The 20,017-nt window shown below is 32.9% G+C and overlaps 3 protein-coding genes across 3 annotated transcripts; 1 reads left to right on the top strand and 2 right to left on the bottom strand.

Annotated features, from left to right (window-relative positions):
- The first annotated feature begins 2,279 nt into the window (after positions 1 to 2,279).
- Positions 2,280 to 6,618, top strand: LOC148569671 (uncharacterized). Its single transcript, XM_088509938.1, has 5 exons — positions 2,280 to 2,742; positions 2,845 to 4,202; positions 4,965 to 5,861; positions 5,964 to 6,161; positions 6,235 to 6,618. Exons 1-5 carry the CDS (start codon positions 2,280 to 2,282, stop codon positions 6,616 to 6,618), a joined length of 3,300 nt encoding a protein of 1,099 aa, XP_088366064.1.
- A 626-nt stretch (positions 6,619 to 7,244) lies between these two features.
- On the bottom strand, positions 7,245 to 7,809 carry LOC148569670 (uncharacterized). The gene is made up of 2 exons (XM_088508362.1): positions 7,627 to 7,809; positions 7,245 to 7,541 (listed from the first exon to the last, which is right to left on the bottom strand). Exons 1-2 carry the CDS (start codon positions 7,807 to 7,809, stop codon positions 7,245 to 7,247), a joined length of 480 nt encoding a protein of 159 aa, XP_088364488.1.
- Positions 7,810 to 10,661: 2,852 nt separating this feature from the next.
- LOC148569669 (uncharacterized) lies at positions 10,662 to 13,872 on the bottom strand. Its single transcript, XM_088509934.1, has 5 exons — positions 13,712 to 13,872; positions 13,527 to 13,669; positions 13,083 to 13,382; positions 11,685 to 11,797; positions 10,662 to 11,537 (listed from the first exon to the last, which is right to left on the bottom strand). Exons 1-5 carry the CDS (start codon positions 13,870 to 13,872, stop codon positions 10,662 to 10,664), a joined length of 1,593 nt encoding a protein of 530 aa, XP_088366060.1.
- Between the last annotated feature and the right edge of the window lie 6,145 nt (positions 13,873 to 20,017).

The raw sequence follows: 20,017 nt of genomic DNA, 5'->3' as shown, positions 1-20,017 counted from the left end.
ATACTAGCCCAAGCCCATACTATTAATTAAAGTAATCCTAGTACATTTTTCAAATATTTGTTTCAAACCATTTTTTCTCTCTCTTTTAGTGGTTCCCAAACTTTTGGTCTTCTATTCTTTTCATTCTAATTTTCCTTCCATACTAAAACAAGACATATGAAGAAAAACCATTGAAGAGAAGTGAACAGTAAAATATTAACCATTGAATGCACAACAAAGATTCAAAGAGGTATATTTCAATTTTTTTTAAATTAATAACAATGTCAAGTATTATTTATATTATTTATTTAAAATAATTAATTTATTTTTTTTATAATAGACAGTGTTCAAAGATTGAAGTGAGGACAAAACTCAATAGAATTATTTTTTGGTGAGACTTAGAACAAAAAAATAATCAGGTAAATCAATAACTTTATTTTTGGTTATTATATATTTGTGTTTCTAAAATTATTTGTTATTGCTCAATAGGTTTAATATTTTTTTTAAGAAAATAATATATATGCAATTATTTTTGTTTTTTTTTTTTGTTAGATAGTTCAAGTTAAGTTAAAAATGTCAAAGATGAAAACAATTCACTCATTTTTCAAGAGAAAAGAGAGAATATATGATGAACAAAATTCAGCTTCAGATTCTTTGAGTAATGTTCAAAATATTATTGAACAACCTGTGACACAACTTGTTGAGCAAGATATTCAACCCCCTGCTTCCAAAATAACAAGGACTGAAATAGATCAAGTTAATATTGATACATTGATGCGTGATCCCGGAAAGCGTCCGCAAATTTGGTTTCAAGTTATTCAGTGTTTGCAACATATGCAATCTTGTAAAGAATTTCTATTCTTTAGATTTTTTTGAGCAAGAAAAGATTCAATTGGATTATGAGTTACAACATTATGAACTTGATGTGGTTAAAGCTCCAGATTTTCAGAATTTGTCTACTCTTGCTGAATTGTGTCAAAAATTGACAGAGACAGGAAAATCAAATATATATCCTTTAATTGATAGATTAATTCGTCTTGTTTTGACTCTTCCTGTGACAACAGCAACAACTGAACGGGCCTTTTCAGCTATGAAGATTATTAAAACAAGGCTTCGAAACAAGATGGAAGATGAATTTTTAGCAGATTATATGATTGTATATATTAAAAAGAAAATTGCTTCAAAATTCACTTCAGAGATGATAATTGATGATTTTAGTTCCATGAAGCATCGTCAAGCAAGTTTAAAAATATCAAAATCTTAAAGTATGTAGTTGAACATTGACTTTTATATAATATAATTACTTTTTTGATATATATGCTACAAATCATATTTTGTTAATTTTTTGTTATATTTATATTTAATTGGCCCCCCTCTTATGAAATTTCTGGTTCCGCCACTGCTTCCAAGGCTCATAAAATGGTAAGACATACTTAAGTCAATTGTTATGTTGTTTAATGCTAAGCAAGTATGTTCTTAATTGTTATAAAAACTATGAATTTTCCGTAACATAATTGCTCTATCATGTTGCAGTTAGTTGATTCTCTAAACTGGAGAGTACAAAATGAGATTGACAACATTTTATCCATAAGTTTATGTTTTTGATGATCCTTTTAACTTATTATTTCTGTTTCTTTTATTTGTTTATTTTTCTTTGAATAAATGACCAAATGTACCCATGAAAGATGGAAACGCTGACAATTGTACCCATAGCAGACCAAAACTAACTTTGTACCCATTGAAGATGCGGTCCGTGTGACAGAAATACCCTGCCTTGGTTTGACACCAGGTTCGTGCTTATACGAACCTACGTGGCACTCCAAACCCCCCAAACCCCTATCTACGTGGATTAAACCCTTTTTTTTTTTGCTAACTGTTTGGTTTTTGAGATCCATTGCGCGGGAGAGGAAAGGTGTGCCCTAGCAGAGGACTTCTGGTCGCGATCAATTGCTTTCCCAGTCGGAGACGTGTTGTGAATAACGACGACGCGAAGAAGGTGAATCAAGGGGTTTCGTCATCGTTGTCCCCAAGGTGAAGAAGCCTGTACGAAGCCAATACGTCGCCCAAGGGTGTCGTGGTGGACGGCGCAGAGGTCACGACCTTTGCTGCTCAGCGAACATAGGTATCTCATAGCCATTGTTGATTAATTTCATTTCATTCCCATTAGTTAGACATATTCTTGTACCTAATGAAATAATGTGATTGCTGAAGATTGGTAGAAAAGTTGGGTTAGGGTTTGTGTAACCAGTGGTTAGATACAATGTTTTCTTAGCTTGTGTTGGGTATTTTCATTTTCAGGAATGGCCACCATCCATATAACACTGTGTATTAATCATAGAGGACGGTTTGAGAGAGGGCCTGGTGGGTCAATGAGTTATACTGATGGTGAAGTCACAGAAATCAATAGGGTGAACGTTGATACACTGAATGGGTTTTTTATAACTGATTTGTTGAAGGATATTGGATATACGTCCGTTTCTAATTTTTACTGGCAAGAACCGGGGAAGGAGCTTCACGATGGGTTGAGGGAGCTAAGGGTTGATATGGACGTAGTTAGAATGTATGAGGCAGCCGTGAAGAATGGTAACAAAATCAATGTGTATACAGAGCATCCGGTGGACCAGGCTGTGATTGTTGAGGAGAACAATATGACTCCGTCAAAGAGGAGAGTGAAGACATGTGCGAAAAGGACGCCAACACCAAAGAAGAGTCCAAAGAGAAGATTGGTAGTAGTGGAAGATCATGATGATGCTGAAATTGTAGGTAATGTGCAAGTTGTGAAAGAGGACCAAAGAAGGGGTGAGGCCCAGAACATGGTAGAGGCCCATGAAGAAAATAAACAGGCTGAAGTTGTGGCCCAAAAAGAGGACAGTCACAGTGTGCCCCAGGAGACAGCAGATCCACCACCAGCATCATCCCATGAAACAGGACAGTTTTCTCAGCCTCCTCCAACCCCTGTCCAACCAGATCAGCCACCATCAAGTCAGTCACAACCCTCTCAGCAGCCTGAAGCAAATGTTTCTGAACCTGTTGAACCCGAACAACTTACCCAATACACCCCACAGCCGTGTAGGAATCCACTTTCCCAATCAATCCCTGATTCAGGCCGATCCTCTGATTCCAATAGGATCCCCCAAACTAATCAAAGCAATCCTTCATTTGAGGTTGATGGAGGACAAAAGGAGAAAAAGAGGAGATCAACCAGGAGGCCTCCCCCTACAGGGCAATCCTTTATCCCGAACCCTGATCCGGACAAGCCACCAACCTTTTATGTGCCAGTTCAGGAGGATGAATTTTCTGATGAAAACCCTGGACATCATTGCTATTCTTCAGAGGACTTGCATAGCATAGCAAGTGATGATGACACTGAGACTCCAGTTTTTCCTCAGAGCAATGCTGATGCTCCGGTTAGCCAGGTGAGGTTGGAATTGGGGATGGAGTTTGAGACTCTCAACCAGTTCAGGAAGGCTGTCCGAAAGTTTAACATCCACATTGGCAGGAGCATATTCTTTGCTCGTTGTGACTCAACAAGATCCAAGGCTATATGCTATGATGAGGACTGTCCTTGGCAAATCTATTGTGCCAAGAGAACGTTTCCCGCAAGTTATCAGGTAAAGACATTTGTCAATGAACACACTTGTAGCAGAGATAATCACTGTAAGTCAGCAGATGGGAAATGGGTAATAGATGAGCTAGAGGAGAGGATTAGAGTTCAACCAAACTTGACAGTGAGGGAGGCTGATCAATACTTCAGGTCTGAGTATGATGTACTCATCAATGAGAGGAAAATTTACAGATCTATGAAGAAGGCGAAGGAGAGGATTGAGGGTTCCGAGATTGCACAGTATGCAAGACTTCGTGATTATGGTAATGAAATACTAAAGACTAACCCTGGCTCGACAGTAAGGATACATACGAATCCTATTCCTGATTCGAATCCTTTGTTTCTGAGGATATATATATGCTTTGATGCGTGCAAGAAGGGATTTGTGGGAGGTTGTAGACCTTTAATAGGTTTGGATGGGACCTTTCTTAGAGGGTACTACGGGGGGCAATTATTGACAGCAATAGGACAGGACGCAAATAATCATATCTATCCTATTGCCTATGCAATTGTGGAGTCAGAAAATAAAGAAAGTTGGAAGTGGTTCTTAGAGATACTACAAGAGGACGTCGGAGATTTTCAGGCGAATGGCTTTAATTTTATGTCAGATATGCAGAAGGTACCCTTTTTGATTAATTTAGTGCAATGAATTATGGTGCATTATGTAGAGAGTCTTCTTCTTTTTCATTATGCCTATTTAGTGTAGTTGATGTATACATTTGATGTCTGGTGCGAATTAGAATGAATTGCTTATGTATATAGTTATCGAGTATTGACTTTATTTGGGATAGGATTAGTTTTTTGGATTCCATTTGGTGCTCTGTACATTGTCTGTTGAATGTTAGAATGTTAGATGAATGTTAGAATGTTAATAGTTTTTCAGTAGTGGGCATTGTGTTATTGTCAAGAATTTTATTGCACTAGACTCTGGCAATGATACTAGTTGTACTATAACAAGCTATTTATCTTGAATAAGCTTATATATTGGTGTTTTTATTTGTCTAGTGTATTAAGATCAAATACCTGACTGAATTGATATTTAAGAGGAAATAAGTGTGCGGTTCACACAAAGTTATCTCAACTTTCAGAAAGAAAACCAGAGAAATGAGTGATTTTATTTAAAATAAGAACTCATTATTTATTTAAAATGCTGAATATGTTGATGGCTGAGATGTTACTTGCTGATATTGGACTTTGTGTGTATGTTGATGGCTGATATGAACCTTGCTGATATTGGACTTTATTGGACTTTGTGTGTATGTTGATGGCTGATATGAACCTTGCTGATATTGGACTTTGTGTGTATATTCACCTTATTTCTAAATTAGTATTAAGATTGTTAACTACTATTATCCCACTGAATTTTTATGTCTGCATGCAGGGGTTAATACCTGCAGTGCAGGAAATTTATCCAAATGCAAACCATAGATTCTGTGCCATGCATATATGGCAAAACTTCCGCAAGAGATGGAGTGACTTAGAGTTGAAAATGTGTTTGTGGTCATGTGCTAAGTCAACCACAACACAGGACTTCAATGCTGCCATGGATAAGCTAAAGAAGATCAATGTTGGAGCATGGGAATACTTGGATAAGATCAGTCCGAAACAATGGAGCAGGGCCCATTTTAGTGAATATCCGAAAGCAGACAACTACACAAACAACAATTGCGAGGTGTTTAATGCCAAGGTGAAGAAAATGAGAGGCAAACCAATAATTACAATGTTAGAGGAAGTGAGGTGCTATGTAATGAGGATTATGGCTAGGAATAAGAAGGCCTTGGTTGGGTATAGTGGACGGTTGGCCCCAACCCAGCAGAGCAGGTTAGAGAGGGAGAAGCGAGAGAGCAACAAGTGGAGGCCTCTACCAACCGGAGATGATGCGGGCAATGTTTACGAAGTCCAATGTATGCCCATGAAGGTCAGTGTGGATTTGGGCAAGGCTACCTGCAGTTGTAGGCTTTGGCAACTAACTGGACTCCCGTGTAGACATGCATGTGCTGCGTTAGCTTACCAAAACAGGCGACCAGAGGAGTATGCCCATAACTGGCTGACCATGGGTGCATATAATGCAGCCTATCAGTGTTCTATGCGGCCAGTTCCAAGCCAGGAGTTCTGGGAGCAGCTAGACACCCTACCTATTCTGCCACCACGGTACAGAAAACCAATTGGGAGACCTTCATACAAGAGAGACAAGAGAAACGATGCCCCTGCTGATAAGACTGACCCTCATAGAACAAAGAGGAGGATTGGAACTATTGTCTGCAAATTCTGCCTCCAGGTAGTACTGCTCATATGTGTTATTTATTCATATCAGTTCAGGATGCAATAAGTATGTAATTATGATATGTGTTGAACTTACATTAAATATTCTTTGCTTTAGCCTGGTCATAATAAAAGGACTTGTAAAAAGAGAAAAGTGGCAATGGGTGAAGAGAGTGCTGCTGGGCAGGTGCCTGAAGGGGATTATGATGATGACACGATGGCTGAAATGTTCTGGGAGGAGACACTAGAGGCTGCAGAGGCTGAAGCAACAGCCACTGAGGATGGAAATGATTCCGCAACCCCACACCCTACTCCAGTAAGTGCATTACATTATTTATAACTCTTTTGTTCAAATATCTGTTTCTTATCTGCAACATGGCACACCACAGGGAATGCCGCCGCCAACAACCACACAACAGCAACCTCCAGCCAACAATGCAACAACCAGGAAACAAGTTAAAAGGAGAAGTGTTAAGCGACCCCCTCCCACTGCAAAAACACAGCAACCACCTACCCCATCTGCCAACAAACCAACGAACACCCCATCCACACACAACTCTGAAACTACAGCGCATCCACTTCAAGGTGCTAGTGCTGGGACATCCAGCCGGTTCGTGCAATTCATGCCAACGCCGGGAGTGACTACGGGTGCTACTGTCCGAGGAACAGCTGGTCGGGGTGGATTTCATAGCAGGGGACGTGGAAGGAAAGGCGCATTCAGTGGATCAAAAACAGGTGTTTCAAGTGGGAGCAGTAACTCAACTCCACTTTGATAGAAACTCATGGGTTTGGAGACTCAATCAACATAGGGATTTCATGGTTCATTAATGATATGTTTTCCTTTTTTAATGTACTCGACTATGGTCGTCAAAAACTGATGCTGGTATTTGGTTGTTTTGTTATATTAAAGAGCAACTCGAGACTCTTCTATTGTGTAATTATCATGGTCTGGTTTAGGATAAGGTAGTTAAACTTGATTTCAGGGTGTTTTTTTGAGCAACCAAACATGGTTTGGTTTGGCTTATGTCATAACTCTTATTTTTTGTGAATCAGAATCCACTATTTACAATGGTTATTTTATCAGTCTTTTGACAGCACAACATTTTTTAATATTGGAAGAATCCTTGGAATAGAAACCAAAAGCATATTGTTGCTATGTTTCTTGTTCTACTTATACTTGCTTCCTTAAGAGGAATAGATAGATTCAGGTGAGTTTACAATAGCATTGTGTCAAGATAAACTTTGCATCAATCTACATGGCTGCATCAACTACAACTAAACATAACACAACTAGAGATCGAAATCTTCTTGCCTATGTTAATGCCTCAGAATTAATAAAAACCAAATCAAAGTTCACTTAAGCAGCATGTCATACCAAAGTTCCCAACTCATAAACATCTTACACTTTCATAACCAAATACAACTCAAAAAATAAACAGAAGGCAACCCCCAACGCAATGGTTGAGAGCAACAGTCTCATTCCCCTAAGTTCCCCCATAACTTCACCCCTAAATTTTTCCAATTTCCTGGACATCATCGACGATGCTAGCTGATTTTCCAGACCAGTCGTTACAGTCACGCCATCCTCATGCTTTGGAATTGACTGATCGGAATTTCTTCTTGCTAAAGCTCTTGCTAAGCCCTCCCATCCTTCTTCAATTTCATCCACCCACACAAAGTATTTGCAATCTGTTGTCTGAAAAAAATAAACCAACCGAAGTGTCAACTATAATGTCAAAAATAGATTTCTAACCTGAACAACAACACACCGTGTACATTACCCCCCTCCCAGGACATCTGATGAACCATCTATTAGGGTTTCTCATGGTGCCAGACTCTATCAACACAACATCCCTCCCACACAAGCATTTCCCGTCGAGTATCTTTCCCTTCATCCTCTTCGAACTCGATGAACTGCTGCGAGTTCCATCACTTGCAGGAGAGTTATATCTTCGCAACGACATGCCAGGGCTCACGAGAAAATTCCTTCTCTCCTTATATGCACTTGAAACTGGATGAGGTTGAAGTCAATTGCATTTACTGGGGTGTGGTTCGAATTGGGGAAGATGACTCCCTAGGGTTTCCACTTCATGGGTTAATCCTTATAATAATGTTCAAATCCACGTAGATAGGGGTTTGGGGGGTTTGGAGTGCCACGTAGGTTCGTATAAGCACGAACCTGGTGTCAAACCAAGGCAGGGTATTTCTGTCACACGGACCGCATCTTCAATGGGTACAAAGTTAGTTTTGGTCTGCTATGGGTACAATTGTCAGCGTTTCCATCTTTCATGGGTACATTTGGTCATTTATTCTTTTTCTTTTTTAGTTAGATCTTTAGAAATTTCCTTTATATATTTACCAAGACCTTGTTGACAAATGACTATGAATTTTTACTTGATTATTCTCGATGGTGTTTCATTTTCAGAAACTAATAGTCTCACCTGATTTAAACAGATCAATTCGCGATTCACAACTAATAGGATTGTCCGGTTACTCAAGAGAAGTGCTCATTCTGAAATGACATACTTAATTACACTCTAAGATTATGATTTCAGGCCAGAAAACCTTTGTCAACTGGTTTTATTTGTTTTTGGATATTTCTAATACTGTTGAGCTATGCTTTTCTTTTTTATTGTAATATCATTTCCTCCTTGTTAATAACATTTCTTTTTGTATATAACACAATTACTAAGTTGTCATTTATGTCATTGCAGTTATCATTTATGTCATTGCAGTTGTTGCCAATAATATCATCCATTGATGATATGAACTACCTTGAGAAGACAAATACATATTACATTGTAAATGTCCCATACATATTTTCAGCATGTTGGAAGGTGAGAAGATATTTCGTCTTGCAGCTTGGTTACTCTTGTGATATTCATGTCTTGCAACTTGGTTACTCTATTATGCACTTGTTTGGTGTTCTCGTCTGATTCCAGTTAGATGGAGGAACAAACAGAACTTCCACCTACAGTGCTACTACCATCCATCATCGACATGAGCAAGAGCTCCATACGGAAGAATGAGAAGAGAGCGATGAACAAGAAGAAGAGATAAACTTTATGAAAATTTGGAGATTTAGGGTTAAATATAGTGGGAGGGACCAACGTGGGTAATGAGCCAGCTCAGTAGCCGTTGGAGTCCTCTAGCGTGGCAAAATGTCGCCACGTAAGCGCTCCGGTGATGACTCATCACCAGAAATATGTCCAGGGACCACTATGAGTACTCGGAGCTTTATCTAGATGACTACAATGGAAAAATCGGGATCTTGAGGACTACATTAAGTATTTATGTGAATCTCAGGGACTACTTTAAAGATTTACTCGATCTGGACTATATATAGTGAATTTGAATCCTTTAAATTTTTAATTTTCATTTTAGAAGGTAAAGTGTGATCTTTTACCTTTAAATAATTTCTCTTTCATATTTTTTTTGTCCCACTTATAAAATAAATTATGAAAAATTATACTTTTAAAATTAAAGTGAAATTCAAAATTTAGAAAATCTAAATCCATATATAATATGTGTATTATATGCGAATGGGTATAGGATGATTTAAGTGTTTTATTTTATTTTATTTTTGCCAAAATAGCAAAAAAATAACGTACGATACACGATAGACATTTATGTATATATTAAATTTCATTAAATTTTTATATTAACAATACATATTATTTATAAACCTAACGGTATTGATAAAAATTAAAGTTCAACAAACTGGTACATAATAGTATTTAAATATATCTAAATATAATTAATTGAAATAAACAAGTAATCGTACAAATATTATAATAATTTGAAATATATTCGATATATGGATATTGTAAAATATGTATACTTTATAGAAGATAACATATATATATATATATATATCGTTATAAATAGAGTTATATATACTTTTTAACTTGTCAAAAAGTAAAATGATGATATCGTGTAAAATATTTTCATTGTTTTATGTTTGAGCCTTTTTTCTCCGGCTGTTAATTTTTATGTTTTTTTTTATTATTTTATAATATGCTGACAATTCTTTTGTTATTTGAATAATGAAGTAATATTTTAATATGTACTAGTGTATGAACTCGTGTCTAACATAGAAAAATTTATAAAAGTAAAAAAAAATTATATGTTTAGATATTTTAAAAAAATACAAAATAATTACTATTTTAAGAAAATTATAAAATTATTATTAAAATTAAAATTTAACTTAAAAATAGTGAGTAATAATCATTTTATACTTTTTTAAAAGTAAAATAATTATACATTGATACAGAATTTAAAATAAAATTAAAATATTTACATTAGAATCCTATTTTTTCAAAAGACTTTTCTATAAATAACATTGATAGTTGAATCTGCAAATATTCCTATGTGATTCAAAAGTAAAACATTAAACATCTCTTACTCTTAACTCTTGAAAGTGTCACATATAGTTGACTATGTATAAAAACTGGTTTGGACAAGTACAATCCAACATGAGATAAAGTTTGTCTCTAAGACTTATTAATTGTCATGGCAAACGATACTATTATAGAAAACAGTCTTCATTGAAATCTAACTGAGACGGTTTTATTTGTTGGTACCATATTCATTATTGGAATCAAAGCAATATGACCAACATTGTTACCCGTTAAGACTTCATATTATATGACATGATTTCTAAGCTTCCTAACTTGTAGCCTTGTACCATTACAAAGACCACTGGATTGGTCAATATTCCTCAATAACATCACCGGAACACCAATCTTAAGTATTAATTTATGTGGAGGCAAACTAGAGCAATTTATGCTATTCAGTAATTCAGGACCATAGAGATCTAATTGACTCTCCATATTCCTTTCATCCATATAAATCGAATCCGAACTAAAATATAATTTTCCCCTCCAAGAATGATAGTCATCAGATGGTTGTTAACCTCTTTAACGATGTCCAGCATGGGAGCCAGTATAATTCTTTCGTTGAAAAAATCCTTTGAGGACATGTTATCCAAAATATTTGGATAAGAAAAATGAATAAACTCATCAAATGCCTGGTCCAAAGAAGGAATAACAATATTTGCTGGAAGACATATCTCAGATTCACCATCCATATTGTCACCTATTAGACCATCACCAACTTTCAATAACCACTCACCAAATTGCTCTGTCTCATCTTGATCTAAAGTAGTTGTCCCTACAAAGAGTCTCATATTTTTTGTTAGTTTGAGCACCTGACAAAACTTCCAAAGGTAAGACAAATTCACGGTTGAATGAACGCTATCTTGTCTCGATCCTCGTGGAATGACAGAAAGAATTTCTCTAAAGTCTCCACCTAGTACAACCACTTTACCTCCAAAGGACAAATCTTTGTTATATGTTGGAAAAAACCTCATGATATCACCCAAGCATTTATCAAGCGCTTCATAGTAGTACCTACTAATTATTGGAGCCTCATCCCAAATTATAAGTTTGCCTTTCAAGAGCAGCATTGCTTGAGGGGGACCAGGTTTGATGTTACATACAGAATCCTCAATTATATTCAGCGGTATTTTGAACCTTGAGTGTGCCGTTCTTTCATTAGGAAGAAGTAAGGATGTAATATCACTCGAAGCAACGTTTAACACAATATCACCCCTTGAGCGAATCTCAGCAGACATAAGGTTCCAGATAAATGTTTTTCCAGTACCCCATGACCATACCCAAAGAAAAAACCCCTTCATCACAATACACAATTGTAACAATTTTATCGAATGCATATTTCTGCTCAGGTGTTGCGATGGCTAACATGTCTGAGGCATTTTTCTTTAAATCATCCCTGTTAAAGTTTAGCTCTTCCCTAATAACCCTTTTGGTTAATCAACTGTTGCTAAAGGCCCAGGAGGATAGTCTTTCAAGGTTTTACCATAGGAATGTAAGATCTTGTCTATATCCATCAAGCACAACTGCTTAATCTCATCATCTGACATGGTTAACTCTGCATATTATATGATACTGTAAAAATTCAATCAAACTAAAAATGATCAATAATGAAGAACTTTTATAATTGCAATTAATAAAAACTCACCACTCATATTCATCATAGTTCTCTGTTGATACAAAATATCATCTGAGAGTTCATGCCAACATCTATCCCAGACATGTTCTGGTCTTGAGATATTGTTGGATGTTAATAGAATGGCAAATAACCTCCTAACATATGATCCTTAGACCCACGAGCTTGCTTCCTTAATTGCATCCATGAATTCTCTGTTATCTTGCAAGAGTTCAAGGGCGAAGTATGCATCTCTATAAGTAGCATAAATTGTTCCTCCTACTGTTCTTATATCTCGAAAATTCATACATCCTCTTTGAGTATTCAAGAGAAGTCGTTGGTAATATTATTCGGTATTTGCTGTAAAAAATTTGATTAAAATCCCACTTTTAAGTTACTAAATGGATTAAGCTACACAATTTCAATTATTATGTAGCTACACATCCGCATAAAAGTAATTTTTCTAAAAAATATAGAACAATTCTAAAATTGTATAATCTACAGATTATATATAACTGCTGAAAGTTATTTGAACATTTGTTTTCTAGTGTAGATAAATCGAATAAAATGGGCGTGGGGTACATATTGTTAAGATTTTAAATTTAAATCATCAAATAAATAAGATCAAAATTGAATATAAACTCGTCATTACTTGCAGATACATGAGTCAACCTTCCAATTGTGAAGCCTTGCTTTTGAGGAAACCACTTCGAAGCATCATCTTTTCAAACAAACTTGGTTGGAAACTCAGCATAAGTTAGACTTCGAGCATAAGGATATGACATGTTCGCCGCCATCCATCCAAAAAATATGGACTTATGAGATATTGCTCTTTCGACGATATCATTCACATTAGAAATTTCACCATAAATCACAGGTTGCTCATCCTCCAAATGGAATGGAAGTCTAATCACAAATAGTTCTTTCTCTTGGATTTCGTATCCAAATAAACGCCAGACTGCCTCACATGCCGAAATGTACCTACAATTGTAGTAATTCCTAATTTCGTCAACAACTTATGTGGCTTCTAATGGATCATCAGTGCTCTATAGGATAGCTGTTACGCGGTCATTGTTTTTGTGTACATACTTAAACATATACTTAATAGGACTTGTTTGGCATGTGTATTTCACATTTATGTGGCACCCGAATTTGAGCAACAATTTTGGATTATACAGAACAATGAACTTATTGTTTAGTACACATTCTCTTTTCTTTACTGTTTGACCGTTATCAGTATGCCTATATTTGGGAAATCCTGCTTCATCAATGAGTGTTCGTTGCCTAAACTCTTTGGGATAAAACTTTGAACAGGATCCATTCTTCATGCAAGGTGAATTCTTGTTGTACGGACCACATAGACCATGTACCATGTAATTTTGAACAGCTCCATGTAGATTTGGCCTTTCATTTTCATCAAGAATCTCAGCTGTTATATGTTTGTCTATGTCATCTGGTGTTTGTGGCTTGAACTCGTTACTCATGAATAAAAGGATATGTGCATGCGAAAGTCCTCTCTTTTGAAACTCTATAGTGCAAACATTTGAAAATTGAAAAAGACAAATGAGCAAAACATTACAACATAAGATTTTAATAAGGTGTTGCATAAACACAGACTTACATCCCAAAATTTTGCCAAAGATTTTTCCCTCTTTTAGGTAATCAATCAAACCATCAAGCTTGATCTTGAAAATTCGACACAATATATCAGGGCAATCTTCTGCCTTCAATCCAATGGGAGTCACTTCTCTTTTTATCTCATCCCATTCAGGGTTACAGGTTATGGTGATAAAATAGATAGGATATCCTGCATAACTGCAAATTACAAATGTATCTTTACAATTATTCATCATGTACCTAGGTCCACCAGTAGAAGTACTGGGAAGAATGATTCTTTTGCCAAGCCTTGCAACATCTACATCCCCGTTTATAAGACTTTCATGCAGACATTTGTATTTATCAACCCTCAACTGTGGTTGTTTACACCTAAAGAATTTTAACCTCTTTGATTTCACCATTGTGTAGGCATCTACCAAAAACTGTTGGAATAATCTCTTATATTTTGTGCATGTGTCAAAAAATTTCATATTTAACAAATGACTTATCTATTTGATCCGAATTTTTATAATAACCTTTAAATAAATATTTAAAAAATGCACAAAAAATTAAAATAAATTTTGATCTTTAGATTTTTTTTTTAAAAAAATTGTGGTCATTCACGCTAAAAAAATTTTAAAAAAATTCACTTCACATAAAATTATTAAATTTTAAATATAAAAATATTTCATTTTTTTAATGATGATTGAAAAAATGTGCATAAAATCTTATCTATAAAGTATATTTTTAGAATTTATACTTAATATCTAGTTCTTTTTGTCTTATTTTTAAATTTTTTAAAAATTTTATTTGTGGTTAACATCATTTAAAATTTTTTTATCAACGATGTAAACTTTTGGATACTATTTTAATAATTTACTCTTTTTAACTCAATCAAAATATTTTAAAAAATACGGGTTGCGACAAATGTCCCTCCATAAAATATGGTTGGATTAATTTCTGTTTAATTTATAGATCAAATCTTTTATTGGCACCAAATTTAATAGATAGAAAGATATAAACAATATTAGAAGGCTTTACAAAGTTAATAAAAAAATATTAAATAGAATATTGACTTTTATTTCATTAACTTCCCTTTTTATTTATGATAGTTGTTTTATATAAACAATTTTTTACATATTTGATAAGAAATTATCTATTATTCTAAATTATTTCTATAAATATTTTCCTAATTTATGAATTGAATACTAGTATACTACTTGAAAATTTATAAATTAAATGCTTTGCAACACCGGTAAAATTTACTATTTTAATATATATACTTTAAAATTTTAAAATTTTTTTAAGAATATTATAAGAAGACTCTACTATTACCAGAAACAAAAGCAATAATTGAACAAATAGAAAAATTTCAAATAGATTAAGAATACAAATTTATTCTCAAATTTTCAAATAAAACAAGTATATAAAAACAGAGAACCTAACCACTATGAAAATGTATCACACACACATATACACACACATATATATATATATACACCGTAATAAAGTACTTCAAAAAAAAAAAAACTAGAATATCATTTGAAAGGATAACATAGTTATTTTCTATTAAAAATTTATGTAATTATTTTATTTCATATTGATAAGTAAATATATAATAAAAAATTATACCTATTATTTTGTTACATATTCTTTTACTGAAGCAAATAATTGTAATCTAACTAAAAGAATACTTATATTTTGTTATGTCCAAATAACTTAGTTATTTCCAACGTTAAAAAAGTATCTTTTATAAATATATTAAATACAAAATGTTTTTATACTTAAACTTGTGAAAAAATAATTTTGTCACCCATATAAACATACATTCCCATATCATATATTATTTTGATTTTATTTTGTAGTTTTTTGTGGAATTAATTCTCATAATGATTATTCCGTGTAATTTTTCGAAATAGCTCTCTATATCAAAATTTTCTTATAATGGCCCCTAAATTCTGGACACTATAGTAATTTCTGTATTATTATCAGTGTTGTATCAGCTGCCAAAATATTGATATGGCTATTTTTTACTATACTAAATAGTTTCAAAATGGTATTGTTTTAGTTTGGTGCCCATTGTTGGACAAAACGACGTTGTTTGGAGATTATTTATGCTAAAAGAGAAAATCTAATGATATATAAACACACTCGTCCGTCTTCTCCACATCTACTATTCTTCTTCTTCTTCTTTTTATTCTTTCTTTCTTTCTTTCTTCATCAATGGCGCTACTTTAGAGATTGGTTTCTTGGATTGTATACCTTTGCGATAACTACAACAACGTTGAAGGATCAAGGGATATCATCTGCTCTTTAGCTGAAAGCTATTATGACTCCATCACCGTTGACAGCAAAGGTATGGCTCTAATTTTTTTTAGTAAATTATCGTTTTTGTCTTTAATGTTTGGGGTAAGTTCTAAAGTTGTCCCTAACGTTTCAATCGTCCTATTTACATTCCTAATATTTTAAAATTGACTTAATATTGTCTTGCCGTTAAGGATCTGTTAACAGAATTGACGGCGGGACAAAATTGAGACGATTTTGAAACGTTAGGGACTTAAATAAGACGAAAATGTTAGGGACAAAAACGATACATAAAAATAAATTTTAATTTAATTTTATCTTTCAATAATATTAATCTTTTACTGTAAATAGTATTCAATTTTAATTACATCTAAATAAATTACACTTAATCACATTACTTTCATTTTAAATAAATTTATTTTTTTATAATTGTAAATTAAAGAATTTTGATACATTAGAGACAAAAGGTATAATTTATATTTTATTATATATATCTTATTTTTTTCTTTTCTGCAAGTTTATATACTAGTCCTTCTACAAACATTTCATGATAACTAAAAATCTTTAAGAGTAAAATTATAAAAAAAAATTAATTTATTTAAAATAAAAGTAATATGATATGATTAAGTGTAATTTAGTTAGATGTGATTAAAAAATAATTGAATACTATGTATAGTAAAAAATTGATATTATTGAAGGATAAAATTAAAATTTATTTTTATGTATCATTTTTGTCCCCAACGTTTTCATTCTATTTAAGTCCCTAACGTTTTAAAATCGTCTCAATTTTGTCCCGCCATCAATTCTGTTAATGGATCTCTAACAGCAAGATAACATTGAGTCAGTTTTGAAACGTTAGGACCTTAAATAGGACAATTGAAACGTTAAGGATAACTTTGGAACTTACCCCAAACATTGAGGACAAAAACGATACTTTATTCTTTTTTTTTTTTTTTAATTTCCAGCAACGAAGTAATGTTTCTTTCATGTAATCGTAATGCGAGTACTGTTTGAAAATCTTATTTTTGTTTGCTGTTTTTGATGCTGGGGTTTAATAGTTTTCTACTAAGTTGGAGTTTATTCTCTGTTTTTCGAATAAAATAGGGATGGCGTGCATAAGATAAAGTAATATAGTTTATTTGGTTTGGGAAGTTGTTATGTTTTTGTACATAGCCCAGAAATTCAATCGTTTTCACCTCTGGAGTAACTATTGTAAAAATCTTTACTAATGGATAAGCTATTGGACTTCATGTTTTATAATTCAAGAACTAGCGTTAACCTCTCACAATTCTGCGTTATTGCCAAATAGCCATTAGAAGGTGACTAGACAGAACTCCTGCGGTAGTGCTACGACCTTTCATCATGATTTATGAACATCAATATCAACAAGACGAAGAAGAAAGAAAGAGATGAAGAAAAAGATGAAAAATATTGAAAAAAGCGTTCTGTACATTCGATATTAGGATTATAAAATAGGAGAGAGATCAAATTAAGTTTAAATTAGAATGAATTTATGTCATCTAACTGTTAGAATTATCTAATGTGACAAAAGATGGCCATATCAAGGCTTGGTTTGGTAAAAATCACGTTAGAATTAATAGCTTTTAATAAGCACAAGCACTACAATTGTGTTTGGTAAAACAGTTTTTAAAAATTAAAAAAATTATAATAAACATATTTATAATGAAGAAATTTTTTTTTTTCAAATTTGAGAGACCAATAATTTAAATATTTATTTGATTTACTCTCTATATTAATATAAATAGAGTTATCATTAGTCAATAATAAAACTTGTATGTAATCCAATGTTAGTACTGATACCTCCATTACCCATCTATATATATTGACTCACTTTTACAAATCAAAGAAAATGGGACATGTATCTCAAGTAAAATTATATATCTATATTTACATATGTATATATATGTTGTTATTATAATTTTGACTAATATTCATAAAATTGGTGTATGAAAATTTTATGATTGATTTACATAAATCAGGTCTCCTTCTTCACGTTTTAAAGAACAGAGAAAAACAAACATCTACTAAAAAATACAAAAACAACGCACAAAAAATAGTATAAATAGATAGAAGTTCATACCTAATAGATGATAGAGATGTATTTGTGTTGAAATTGTGAAGATTAGGTTGAAAAATAAAAAATACATGAAGATTGTGTTAGAATTTGTGAATGTTAGGTTAAGAAATTAGAAATATATGACTATTTCAATGGCAATATAATGGCAAAAAATATGTGGGAAAATAAATGAAATCTGGTGTTAATAATTAATAATGGTAATTTTGAATATTTATTATATTAGATTTTTTTTTAATTTTGATAAGCACAAGCCAACTTTGAAAAGTTCCCTCTTAGGTGCTTTCAAAAGCACCCCTAACTTTTAAAAGCCGCAAACACAAGCACTTGGGTTTTTTAATTTACCAAACACAAAATGAGGTACTTGTGCTTTTAAAGCACCTTTTCAAAAAGCTTTACCAAACCTAGCCCAAGTATTACCACTTTTATAGCTGATTCAGTGCCGAAAATTATGCAGAGATTACTATGGTGTCCAAAACTTTATTTAGAAAATTACTATAAAAAAATAATTGCATAAATCTCAAATTTCGTTAGAGAACTAATTAGGAGTGAAGCTAATTAGAACCAATTAACTAAAATATATTTATTACAAAAGAAATAAATAATTTTTTATTATCTTAATTTTTTAAATTTTAAAATAAAAAATAAAAAAAATTGACTGAATTAGTTTATATTATAATTCACTCTTAGACTTTTTCTAATATAAAATCCAAACCTTTTCTCATTTTGATTGTTTGAAACTTTGAATTTTGCGAGCGCACCACAGCGGATTATCCGCTTTCCCTCGTGTGAACCAATAAAATTGCGCGAGCAAGCAGGTGAGCCATGCCTCAACGGGTGAGATTAACATTTCCCCAGTGGAATCTTCGCAAGCCAAAATGCGTTCACACTGTGGGCGCTTATTTTTTCTTCCCAAAAACGTTCCATTATCCATGCCCCTTTTCCTTTTCGATTTCTCAGGCCAAATTACATGAATACCCCCTCGGCATACTTCAGAGTTCAAAGTTCAGTCGTCCTCCATCCAATGGCAGTGTGTTGTGTGTCTTCTTTTAATATCATAAAAAAAAATCATACGTCATTACATACTGCTACAAATAAAATACGTGAATAATATATACTTTTATTATGGTCTAAACTCTTTCGAAATTTGCAATGAACACCGAAGTATAAACATCAATAATCAATGTCAATATCAATTTCAATAATTCAATATTATATGAAACAAATCTCCTAGTTATAAAAACAAAGCGCGTCACAATCCCGTTCATGTACTTGCCCGTCAACGAGGGTAGTTTTGTCACCAAATTATCCCTATAAGTTTTAGTTATTTTTGATGTCACAAAATCCAATAATGAAACATCAAAAATATTTTTTTTACTTATCTAATTTCTATCATGAAATTTTTTTATATCATTTGAAAAAAAATAAAGATTGAGAGATAAAAATTAAATTAAATTTTTATATTATAAATATAAGATTGAATTATGTATTAGTATTTTATTTATTTTTAAATAAATATAAAGACTAAAATAAATAAAATTACTTAAATACTGTTTACATACCTATAATTTAGTCAGACTCAAAATAATCAATAAGCTCAACTTACAAATATCATTTTGATCTATTTTTAGTTTTTTACTTAACCTCATATAGGTTGGACACAGTAATATGAGTTCGGTCTCATTTATTTAAATAAGTAACTGACTCCTAAGGTATTTTTTATTTATCTAAAAAGAAGATCTTAACAACTTCTCCAGTAAAAGGGAACGATTATTCACTCTCAAATGTGGAACTACTCTAAAAAATAGTTATTTATCCTACTGTAAATACACTGATATCTTCAAGTATATTCAAGTCTCAATCTACTACAAACAGTCCTTGTCGGAGTCTCTTGCATACTGTTTATATACCTACAATTTAACCAGACTCAAAATGAATAAGCTCAACATATAGACATCATTCTGATCTATTTCTACCTAACCTTATATAGGTCAGACATATCAACATGAGTTCGGTCTCACTTATATAAATAAGTAATTGACTCCTAAGATATCTCTTATTTATCTAGAAAAAAGATCTCAACAACTTCTCTAATAAAAGGGAACGATTATTCACCCTTAAATATGAAACTACTCTAAAAGGTTGTTATCTATTCTACTGTAAATACC

The sequence above is a fragment of the Arachis ipaensis genome, chromosome B3, assembly GCF_059453495.1.
Source record: "Arachis ipaensis isolate K30076 ecotype BB chromosome B3, ASM5945349v1, whole genome shotgun sequence".
Classification (NCBI taxonomy): Eukaryota; Viridiplantae; Streptophyta; class Magnoliopsida; order Fabales; family Fabaceae; genus Arachis; species Arachis ipaensis.
The sequence above is the reverse complement of the archived record's forward strand: the minus strand, read 5'-3'. Positions and strand labels throughout refer to the sequence as shown.